Source organism: Paramisgurnus dabryanus, chromosome 6 (assembly GCF_030506205.2).
Source record: "Paramisgurnus dabryanus chromosome 6, PD_genome_1.1, whole genome shotgun sequence".
In the NCBI taxonomy this organism is placed as follows: Eukaryota; Metazoa; Chordata; class Actinopteri; order Cypriniformes; family Cobitidae; genus Paramisgurnus; species Paramisgurnus dabryanus.
In genome coordinates this window covers 23,318,798-23,330,656 of record NC_133342.1, presented here as the reverse complement: position 1 = coordinate 23,330,656, position 11,859 = coordinate 23,318,798, and the positions used below count along the sequence as shown (strand labels likewise).

General features: G+C 37.5%; 1 protein-coding gene across 1 annotated transcript in view; it reads right to left on the bottom strand.

The window, feature by feature from the left end:
* Positions 1–9,942, bottom strand: part of myo7bb (myosin VIIBb) — a 24,267-nt gene extending 14,325 nt beyond the window's left edge. The window contains exons 1-19 of the mRNA XM_065276158.1: positions 9,899–9,942; positions 9,658–9,759; positions 8,692–8,844; positions 8,353–8,537; positions 6,547–6,668; positions 6,322–6,464; positions 5,699–5,812; positions 5,314–5,467; positions 5,027–5,103; positions 4,771–4,890; positions 3,941–4,071; positions 3,635–3,845; positions 3,411–3,546; positions 2,903–3,051; positions 2,678–2,818; positions 2,433–2,591; positions 1,667–1,759; positions 1,407–1,501; positions 1,073–1,157 (exon numbers count right to left, since the gene is read on the bottom strand). Of these exons, the coding sequence (XP_065132230.1) occupies positions 1,073–1,157; positions 1,407–1,501; positions 1,667–1,759; positions 2,433–2,591; positions 2,678–2,818; positions 2,903–3,051; positions 3,411–3,546; positions 3,635–3,845; positions 3,941–4,071; positions 4,771–4,890; positions 5,027–5,103; positions 5,314–5,467; positions 5,699–5,812; positions 6,322–6,464; positions 6,547–6,668; positions 8,353–8,537; positions 8,692–8,844; positions 9,658–9,759; positions 9,899–9,916 (2,388 nt within the window). The 5' untranslated portion in view covers positions 9,917–9,942. The remainder of the gene's footprint in view (positions 1–1,072; positions 1,158–1,406; positions 1,502–1,666; positions 1,760–2,432; positions 2,592–2,677; positions 2,819–2,902; positions 3,052–3,410; positions 3,547–3,634; positions 3,846–3,940; positions 4,072–4,770; positions 4,891–5,026; positions 5,104–5,313; positions 5,468–5,698; positions 5,813–6,321; positions 6,465–6,546; positions 6,669–8,352; positions 8,538–8,691; positions 8,845–9,657; positions 9,760–9,898) is intronic.
* Positions 9,943–11,859: the final 1,917 nt, after the last annotated feature.

Sequence of the window (11,859 nt, the reverse complement as noted above, 5' to 3'; positions counted from 1 at the left end):
ACTTTATGCAAATGATGAGCGAATTTCGGGAGCGACTACCAAAGCAGTGAAGTTCACGTCATTCTTTTCTCGTCAGTTATTGGAGTGGACATTACTCATTTGTTTATGACAAGCAGATTTAGAAACGCCTCATTGAGGAGACGGGGGCGACACACAGCGATAACGTCGCTGGCTGTCTGAATAGGGCTTTAAGCTGCATTCAGACTAGCAGTAACTAGCTGTAGCAGAGCGACACAATCTCATTGATTTCCATGGAAGCTTGCCGACTTCAGCCCCATTCAGACAGCCAACGACAAGCAGTAGCAGAGCGACGCGATCTCATTCATTTCAATGGAAACCTGGCGACTTCCGGCGACACGAGCGAAAGTGACCATTGGCGACCGTATGGGCGTGTCCAGCGATGCGAGAAAGTTAAGAAAAGTTTAACTTTATGCAAATGTCGAGCGACTTTCGGGGGGACTACCAATGAGAACAAAGCATTGGAGTTCACGTCATCCTTCTCTCGTCAGTTACTGCCGTGGATGGTACTCATTTATTTATGACAAGCAGATTTAGAAACGCCTCATTGAAAGAGACGGACGACACACAGAGATAACGTCGCTGGCTGTCTGAACGAGGCTTTTCAGCGACACGAGCGACAGTGACCGTTGGCGACCGTATGGACGTGTCCAGCGACACAAAAAATAAAAAAAAAGTTAAACTTTATGCAAATTATGAGCGACTTTCGGGAGCGACTACCAATGAGAACAAAGCAGTAGAGATCAAAGCATCCGTCTCTCGTCAGTTACTGGAGTGGTCGTTACACATTTGTTTATGACAACCAGATATAGAAACGCCTCTTTTGAAAGAGATGAGCGACACACAGCGAAAACGTTGCTTATTATGTGAATGTACCTTTAGTCAACATTCACTGTATCTTTATACATGCTATAAAAGTGAAAGGTGAGGTTTCCAGAGGTTGACAGTTCCTAATGTTCTGTTTAACAACCATCCCTTAAAAATCAAAGTGGTATTCAATACTAATGATTCAAGAGAACAAATAATGTCTTTACAGTATTTCTGGATAGCTTACTTTGATGAAGTCTTTCCTATCTCTATGGCCACGCCAGCACTTCTGCAAAACCAGAGCTGACCTCCTCTTCTTTAAAAAACTCTTTCTATATGTGGATAAAAGATGACTTTATTAAACAGTTAACTACATAAGTAGACACTTCATAAGCGGAAACAAGGTACAAAAGCAGCCATTTCAAAAAGTACACCTTTGTCCCTGAAGAAAACATGTTTGTACCTTAAAGGTACATCAAAGGTATAAGGATCCTTTTAAATGGTACTGTCGCTGTGACAGTTTTGTACCTTTCTTTCCGACAGTGTAAGAGCAAGAAAAACATACAAAGCAGGGATTGTACCTGTCCTTATGAGCAAGCATAAGTTTTTGGATTATGAGTGCCTTTCTTTGAAGCTCTTGTTCTCTCTGTAGTTCTAGGAAAGAGTCATGATTGTCCTGAGACAGGAAGAAAGACAAGAGCGCAAAAGATGAAAGTAATGTTGACTTTACAGTTCATTTAGTCTTATGCCAAGTGAGATTAAAATGACAGTATAACAAATCTTAAAATTTGTATAATACATTCAAAACTTTATTAGTATACAACGTGTCTGCCTGTAGTACCTTCAGAAAGATCTTGGTCTTGCCGATCCTCCAATCATCTTTATCTTTGATCACTGCCTGGCAGATAGCTTTACAGCAATTGGCTGCAGACTCCTGATGTACAAATAAATATATTATGTTGTGTACAGTTACTATTCGAATAATATTTAATACACTAAATTTCCAAATATCTGAATAGATATTTCTTCTAGACATCATGTACATAAAAAGGGTGAAGTGGTATTTTGAAAACTGTTTACATTAAATACTCCCATTTCAGTTTAATATGCAGTGACAACAATACAGTAAATATGGCATATGTAGCTTGACCAGGTTTGAAAGGCAAGAAGGACCAGCGTAAAAACAGCTACTGCCATCTTAAACCAGCTAAGATCGGCAAACCAGCTTAGGCAAGCTGGCCAAGCTTCCAGCCTGATTTTAGCAAGTAAGTTAGTTGGCCTTAGCTGGTGGGTCAGCTGGTAAGGCTGGTTTGAAAGACAAGCTGACCTACCTGCTAAAACCAGACTGGAAGCTTGGCCAGCTTAACTAAGCTGGTTGGCTGATCTTAGCTGGTTTAAGATAGTAGTAGTAGCTGCTTTACGCTAAAAAACCCTCTAAACCAGTCTGCTAAAACCAGTCTGGGAGACCAATAAAACCAGCCAACCTACTTAATCTGGTTGTAGCAGTTTTTTCAGTAGGTTATTTACAGAGATGATTCAGTTAATCTGAATAGCTAGCAATAACTAATTACTGTATTTAGAAACAGAAATAATCAATGTTGTCATACAGTGTTCGGGTCACAGTCTACGGTTTTCAGCAACGCACGGTAGCGCTGCAGGAATTCTTCAAAGGTGTGCCGGATGGGATATCCTGCTTTGCGTATTTTAATCGTCTCCACCATCCCAGAATAGTGTATTTGCTGCATGCAGAGCTCTCTATCAAAATCCTGACAAGGATGAGAAAGAAAAGAAACAGTTTACACAGTAGCCACACAATATAGAAAATATAACTAATCTGGCATTAAGTTTATACCATGGACATCTTTTTGTCATTTGGTTTGAAGCAACGGATGAAGAAGGGTTCACAGAGAGACAGAGCCTTCATCAAAGAGTCTAGAGACTGACGGAACTGACCGGTCAGGGTTGTTATCGGTCTTCTTGAATCATTTACCATCTGTATGACAAAAAATATAACTTATTGTGATGCCGTTATAAGAATTGAACATTTTACGCAAATACATCTTATATATGCTCATACCCTTAGCGAGTTTATTGGCGTCATGGCAATTTGCTGGGTTTTGTTTTGCTGCTCGGCTCCAAAGATCTGCTTTAGCAATTTGTTTGAAGACTTGCGTATCAGATCCATGTTGTCCATGCTCAGGGCATCTCTGTTCTTCTCAAGAAACCCTGACAAAATAAAACCAGAAAAGCAATTGGTGTTTTAGCAACTGTATGGGGACAATTTCAATATGCATGTCATAGGCAAGGCCGTCCTAGGGTTAAAAGAGGAACTCTTTGGTTATTTTTGAGCGTGATGCTAATGGTCTAATCAGATTCAATGGATTGTGCTAAGCTATGCTAAAATCAGTACCGCCAGTCCCGGAGATTGGCTGAATGGATTCCAAAACTGTAAAAATTAAATGTTTAACTCTAGGGGAGCTAGAAAATGAGCATATTTTCAAAAAAAGTGGAGTGTCCCTTTAATTCCTAAGAAACTCCATACAGGTGTGAAGAAGTTCAGGCCTGGTTAAAAAATTTTTTTTTACCTCTGCAGTCATAGTAAACTGCACCAGCAAAATGATGAACCCCAAAATACAAGTTGTGGATGCCCTTGGGTGCGATATAAAGCTTGTTTCCTTTGTGTTGATGGTTCAATTTATTTAACATAGTGGAATCAGTACCCTGCAATGAGACCAGGATTATACACGTATAAAATCTGTAAAAAAAATCATCCAAACACAAAAATCAGTTGTTGGTATATCAAGGTAACCTTGGGAAAGAGGCTCTCTTCATCGACCAGTGCCAGTATGTTAAGAGGTTTAAGGGCGAGCAGGTTCAGGGTCTTTTGGTTGTCTGTGAAACTCATGTGCTTCCATGAGATGTCTTCTTTGCTGTATTCTTCCTGCTCCAGTTTAAAGATGTTGCTCACAAAGTACTGCTGTAGCTGCTCATTGGCATAGTTAATGCACAGCTGCTCAAAACTACATGAACACAATCAGTTCAGCATTACAGTTTGAACGGCTCACTCATTTGAGTTATAATTCATTCTTAATCATCGAATATTATAAACCTGTACCTGTTTTTATTGAAATTCTCAAAGCCAAAAATGTCCAGCAGGCCAATGTTTAAAGAATCACCTATCTGGGGTTTGTGAATGGTGGCGTTCATTTTGGTAAACAGCCACAAAAACATTTTTCCATATATAGCCTGTTAAGGAATGGTATGAACAATAAATAAATTAAACATTCACAATACTCATTTACAAGATATTTAGACATAACTGTTTGTTGACATTGCATAAACACAACCACCCTACACTGAAAAAATCCACTCCTTTCTTAATCCCCATTAAACCAAAGCAGTCCATTTAAACGCTGTTTTGGTTCTCTTGTTGATGTGATGTCACAAAAACAAAGACCTGCCCACAACCACTGACTGATTGGTTCATTTTACCTTAAAGCTTTTCTAAATGTGTTTGTTAGCACGTTGTAGCACTAATGCAGCTAAATATACTATTGTCCCAGACTGTATTCACAAAAATCAGATCTACAGTCAGTGCTTACTGACTGTTGGTAAGGGAATGAGGAGCAGTAGCTCATTTGCATTTAAATGTACACATGTGAATACAGCACTTTATTGCTCCCACTCCAATATGGGCATTTTGAACATGTTATAAAAAATTATCTGTGGGGTATTTTGAGCTAAAACATTCTAGGCACACCTGAGACTTGTAAAATAGGCATAACATAGGCACTTTAAGCCATTACCCACATTTTAGCTGTCATTGGCCATTACAGAAAATGTTCCTTTGATACAATATAAATAATCGTTTAGGTAGCCTGAATGTTTAATCTACGCAGGCATTGCATCACTTAAAACTGTCTGCCAGGTAAAGCTGCCGGGTACCTTAGCAAAAGCATCTCTGGAGTCTGAGGCCTGAGCTGAGCTCAGGGGTTTTGAGACTTTCTCTCGGTTTGTCATGAAGGAACGATGGGTAAGACTCTTTTCAAGATCATTCTTTTCTACCTACAACACGACAGAAGAAAGAAGTTACCAGATCTCAGATTACATAAGAGTAAGTGTAATAATAAACTGTACATAAAACAATATTTGGTGTTTAACAATCAGTATGGTATAGTTGTGAAGAGACATTTGTCTTTACCTCCAATAACGTGGCAGTGATAGAAAAATGATTAGATGATAGGACATCACAGCTGTCCATGTTATTCAGTATAGTGCCTGCAGAAAAATCAAAGCAAATCAATATCATTAATAATATGGTCATTAAAAAATGGTTGAGAAGGGGAAGTCTGCACCAATACAGTAGATCTTCCCAAACGAATTTGCAAAAAATTGTTTTCAAGCAGCTTTTCCAAACTAGCCACATTAATTAACAACAGAAATATAATAAGTATTATATGTAATATTTATAGGAGAATGATCGCTAACCCTCAAAGTCGATATTGCCAATGTGGAGAATGGCAGCAAGTAACTTGTAAATTTCCCAGCAATCCTTCTCTGAAAAGGCAAGAATTTTCAGAGCGGCAGAAATCCGTCTGAACTCTTCAGCATCGTCCCGACCATCACATGTCAAACAATCACCCTAAAACATCAATCAGAAGAGTCAATCGCTGTACTTGTGCCACAGTTAGCGATTATAATGATCAATTCCTACTATGAAGTTTTAGAGGGCCATCGACCTGCAGAGTTTAGCACTAACTTAAATCAAACTGAAGCAGTTAATAATGAGAATTGAGAATTACGGGTAGATGAGATTGGGGCTAAACTTTACAGGACAGTTGGAATCCCCTAAACTCCTAACTAAATTGTTCACCTCATTTAGGTACTTGAATTCAGATGCATCACCAAGAGACAGAATTTTCTTTTTCTCTGGCTGCATCCCAGATAACATGCAATAAAAAATGTGGTAATTCCTCTCCTGAGGTGCCTTGAAATGAAAAATTAATAAAAAAAAGATTAGCTTCAAATTAAATTTATTTTTGAAATTGTTTATTTTAATTTGAATTCAACAATACAATGCGTATCACATGTTACAAAGTATTTTATGAACAATTAAAGGCAATTTAAAACACACACATGTAAAATCATGTAAATCATGTTTCAGCACATAAGGTCAAAGGGATCTGTCAATATTTAATCACACTTGTGTTGTTTTAAACCTGTATGAGTTTATTTCTTCTGAACAAAAAAGAAGATATTTTGATGAATGATGGTAAGCACACCGTTGATGGTATCCACTGACTTCCACATTCTTTTTCCTACTATGGAAGTCAATGGTATACCATCAACTGTGTGGCTACCATCATTAATCAATATATTTTCTTTTGTGTTCAACAGAAGAAAGAAACTCATACAAGTATAAAACAACACAAGGACAAGGGTAAGTAAATAATGACAGAATTTTCATTTTAAGGTGAACCTTAAGTGTAATCCTACCTGATGACAGACACGAGACTTCTCCAGCAGGTACTGCTCCATATGGGCCCCCTCGATAGCGCCCTCTTTATTAAAGAAGATCTCCACATATTTACCAAAGCGGCTGGAGTTATCATTTCGAACAGTTTTGGCATTTCCAAAGGCTGTGGGACAGGCATAGGTGAGACAGTTTTTAACAGAACAGATTAAAATAGATTAAACTAAAGCATACTGTGAAGCACTTACCCTCCAGAATAGGGTTGGCCTGTATGATCTGCTGTTCAATCCAGGAATGCTGACCACTCACAGCGGCCAAGAACTGAAGCACCAATTTAGTGCTCTCTGTCTTTCCTGCGCCAGATTCTCCACTGATGGTACCAGAAACATTTATTAACTCAGGATGAACTTTTCTATCTGTGCAAGCTGCTGTTAATGGAATGGTGCTTGCAAAAAAGTGTGTCTTGTGTTGCATTGAAATGTTCATTTAGCTCAAATCAAACTGATTATCATTTAGGGGTGGTTTCCCAGACCGGGATTAGTTTAAGGCAGGACTTAGCTTAATTAGAAAATTTAACTAGTTTTAACAAATGTGCCTTACTAAAAACATTAAATGCATTTTGAGGCAAAACAAAGGGCACTGGTGTATTTTAAGATATGTCAGCGCAAGTTGTTTTCAGTTTGGACAGCTCTTAAGTTTTTTTTAGTTTAGGACTAGTCTCATCCCTTAGTGAGCTTGTTTGAACACTTTTGGGGACTTTTCTTAAAGGGATCGTTCACCCCAAAATTAACATTTCTGTCAACATTAAACCTACTTGTTCCTAACCCATAAGTTTGTTTGTTTTGCTGAACATAAAGGAAGATGTTTTGAGGAATGTTTTTTGAGTACCATTGACTTTTATAGCATTTCTCTTTCCAACTATGGAAGTCAATGGTGCTACTGTTTCCTGCTTAATTACAAATATTGTTTTGTTCAACAAAACAAAGAAAAGTATACAGGCTTGGAACAAATATAGGGTGAGTAAATGAGACAGAATTTTAATTTTTCGAGAAAAAAACTATCCCTTTAACATTCCCTGAGCAAGACCAACAAATGTGCAAAAAAATTTTTACATATCTGAAATCAGTAACACTTTACAATAAGGTTCATTAGTTAATATTAGTTAACACAAAGTAATAATGAACTGCACTTATACAGCATTTATTAATCTTTGTTAATGTTCATTTCAATAATTACTAATACTTTATTAAAAACAATTAAACGCTTTATTTCTATTAACTAACATTAACAAATATTAATAAATCTTTGTAATTACTCCCTATGGAATGCATGACCAGAACTATTTAGAAAATCATAAAAATGTAATAATAATAATAAAATATTCAGATCAGAAAAATAATAAAATATGTAAATAATAAAATATGGAATGAAAATTGCTATAATTACCTTACAAACATAAACAGTATACTAACTAGAGCAGTGCTCTCCAATGTGGTGCCCACGAGTCTGAAAGTTGCCCGCGTAAGCACTATATATCACAATATATCTATTAATATCCTCAATTTTAATATTTATTTATTATATATTTTATATTAGCTTGGCTTCTTTTATGCATGTTAACATTTTAAACAATTAAATCAACAGGTAAAACAAAACGTTTTGAGTTGACTTCATCAAAAAAAATAGCCCTCAAAATGTTCTATCCATTGTGGTAGCCCTTGCTCACATAAATGTTGGAGACCCCTAAACTAGAGGTTAAAGTTTGTAAACAAACTTTGATGTTGGCTTGACAACGCTCTGGCTAAACGTGCACATGCTTTTACCGGAGCGTAATCAGTGTTGCTCTCTCAAGTGGTTCTTATTAGCAATTATGCAAATGAAACCTTAACAAGAACCAATGGAGTATGCTTAACTTTACAGTAGGCGTAAGCAGAGGGCAAGCATGTGCTGGATATGTGTTCTCGCTGTTAGAAATCTCATCATAGTTGTCTGTCAAACCAACATAAATAAACATTTAACTACTACTAAACTCTTGAGCAGTAACATTTACGTACCTAATGATGCAGCATTGGTTGCGCTGATTGCGGCGCAGGTTAAAGTAACACTTGTCAGCAATGGCAAAGATGTGAGGTGGCAACTCTCCAAGTTTACGCCCATGATACAAGTGGACCTGATCCGTAGTGTAGATAGGCAGCAACTGATAGGGATTCAATGCGACCAGTACAGAGCCAATATAGGTCTAATAAACACAGAGAAAAAGAACAATATTACTACAAACTATAAATATTCAAACACTTACTTTATATATGCATTATAAGGAAAACATGTGTATTATTTCTATGATAGCAGTGATTAACAAAGAAGAATTTTATGTCAAATCATTGGTCGCTTACGTAGATGATGCCCTGTTTGTGGCGCATCAGCAGATTCCTGAGCAGGCCGGCTTCACTGAGATCCCCCAGTCTGATCATGTCATCCACACCCTCCACCGAGGTGGGGTGCATTAGACTAAGCTTCGACTTCTCACCCTCTGACAGCTTGTGTTGCTGGAAAACCATGTCAAAACATAACTTTAATAAGATATAGATTGAAGAAACACAATCCGGCTAAACCAACATGGCAAAAGTCTGCGTTTGAGTTCCCATTATCAGTAAAAATTAGGGATGCACCGATACCGATACTGGTATCGGGTATCGGCCTCGATACCACATTTTCTAAAGTACTCGTACTCGTTAAAAGTCCCTCGATACCACGTTCTGAGAAATGTCTATGTTTGAGTGGCGTGTAAGGGGTTAATGCCTCGTGTTGTCCAAAGAGGCAGAGTTTATAACAAACTGGAAAACTAGTCCCATGTTTTTTTGTTAAATTATATGACTAAGGCTGTTACCTGTAAATTTAAATCATGTTTTTTATTAAGTACTTGGTATCGGTATCGGCAAGTACTGAAATGCAAGTACTCGTACTCATACTCGTACTCCAAAAAAGTGTTATCGGTGCATCCCTAGTAAAAATCTCATGAAAAGCCAAGGACACCATGAAAGAAAACCTCAACCGCACTGTTAAGCAATGAATGAACTGCATGCAGTAATAGGCCATAATCCAAAAGGAAACATTTGGTGGAGAAGGCCACTAAAGGAACTGGAAGATTTAAAAGTTACTACATTCAAGAGTTACTTTCTGTATTGTAAATGATACTCAAAATCTTCCTTAAAGACGTACAATGGATTGTGTGTTTTAGCTTGTCTATTATCGCAACTTGGATGACGATCGGAGCACAGTTCATAGTACTTCAGACATAAATCTTTATTGTATTAGTGAATAGATCACATTTTATAGTAGCAGTCATTGATATTTCTTACCTTGCCATCATCATCAAGCAGAAAATACTGTCCATTTTCTGAGACCTTCACACAAGCTCCAATAGGGACCCCATTACTGGTGTTAATCCAGACATGGTCTCCCTAGATTCACAGTAACTACATTTAAACTCAAACACTATCAACTACCAAATTCAAAACCTTTTTACTAACCAAGCAGTTTTTAAAAAAATACACTTTATGTGAGTTGATGCATTTATCAATTAAAAAAATGAGTACCCACCTTTTTAAACATCACCATTTGGACAATCTCTTTTAGATCACAGACATCTGATTAAAATGAAATAAAAAAGATAAACAATAATGACAATTCATGTGAATGTATTAAGAACAAACTATGATTAATAAATGAATAAATATTTCCTGTACCTGGGAATAGCGCTCCACACTTGCCTTTTCAAGAACTGTCCAAATGTAAGTTTTCCAATTCACTTGTATGACCGCAACAAGGAAGTGTCCCTTGTGCTCATCTCTTTATGGCCCTCTAGACTTTGCTCTTTCGTGCAAGCCGATCATCACCAGAAACCACTAAGGGTCGTGAAGTAAGCTAACCAGAAGGAAGTTCATTACCAGTTTGGGAACCAGCTTGTTTTACAGTTCCAATGAGCTGGGCCGAACAGCAACAAAGAAACGCTAGTTAGGCAAGCTATTCAAAATCGGTGGTTCTCAGTGACTTGGTGTAATTACAGTGAACTCTGAAATACTGTATGCCTTATCAATGAAATCCCCTACTACCCATTAACTATAACTTCATAACATGTGCCTTTTGGACTTCTCACGTCAAAGGCCAGCCTGGATTATTTGAGTCAGAGCGGTTATTAAGCAGTAAAACTGGGAGATTCTAGTATATTCATATTCATATCTCAATGTGCAGTGTGTAATTGCACGGGCATCTCATATAAGGAGTGGTTTCATAAGTGACGCTAGAGTAACACATATTGATTATGTACAGTTGACATATAGGCTAAAGTTTAAAGGTACAAAGCAGTTTGGCCTTTAATAAAATGAAGGGCCTGAAAAGTGTAAACATTTAGTATTGTAGCTGTCATTTACAGTAGTCTGATTTATTGTGGTTAAGGAATAAAATTTGTATTTATTTAGGATCCTTTTTATTTGTCTCCATGTAAGCGAGACCGTGAACTGATAATTTCCTGGATAGCAGGAGAACTATAAAGAAGAGAACAATGATCAATTATTTAGGTGCTTGGGAACACCAAACAATACAGTCACACCCAAACAAACTGATAATCATGACTTATCTCAAAGCATTAAATTCCAAGCCTTAATAAGGCTGTAAATTGTTTGATCGTGTGTTGCTTTATTTAAAATTACAAAATGTATAACCGCAAAAGGTGGTTTTTGTGTGAAATTCTTATGGTGTTAAATTTAGGGTCCCCACACCTTAGTTAACTTCAAATTCAATGACCTTTTATGGACTTTTCAGGTCCAATACCCTCAAATTCAAGGACTAAATGTGGGGAGACATTTCAAGTGAGACCAAGGTTACATCGTTTTATCTTTTAAGATACATTGTTGCAGTTCCCTTTCAAGGGAACCTGCGCTGCGTCACTGCGGTGACACTTAGGGGACGCCTCCAAGGTAAGTGTGTCTGAATGTGTATCAAATTCAACTAATGGTGAGGCTTAACGACAAAAGACAGGGTGACGTGGGAGCCAGGAAGTATATCACTATCTGAAATATTGCCAAAGATGGCGTTACAGGGACGCAGGAAGTATGGCAAGGGAGACGCAGCGTCTCATTCCCTTCTCAGGGAACAACAGTTACATACGTAAGCAGGGACGTTTTAATGTGTCAAACAAAACTATAGAAAAAAGCATTTTGGTATGAATCAACATTCGCATACAGAAGATATAAGCATTTAAAGCGAACCGTTTAGCACGTGTGCTTAAAAAGTCTAGAATTTTTTATGATCTTATCCTACACTACACAGGGAATAATATGGATTTTTATTGCATAAAATAGATTTAAGCACTTTCAATGAGCTGTATCTATGTATGTAGATTTTCAAAAACTTCCCAGGGCCTTGAATTTTCCCCCCCAGATTCAAAAATTTCAATGATTTCAAGGACCCGTGGGTACCCTGTAAATTACTTTCTCTGTGTTATGCAGAGAGAGAGAGAGAGAGAGAGCGAGACAATTAGTCTTTTGGTAAAAAAATGGGAT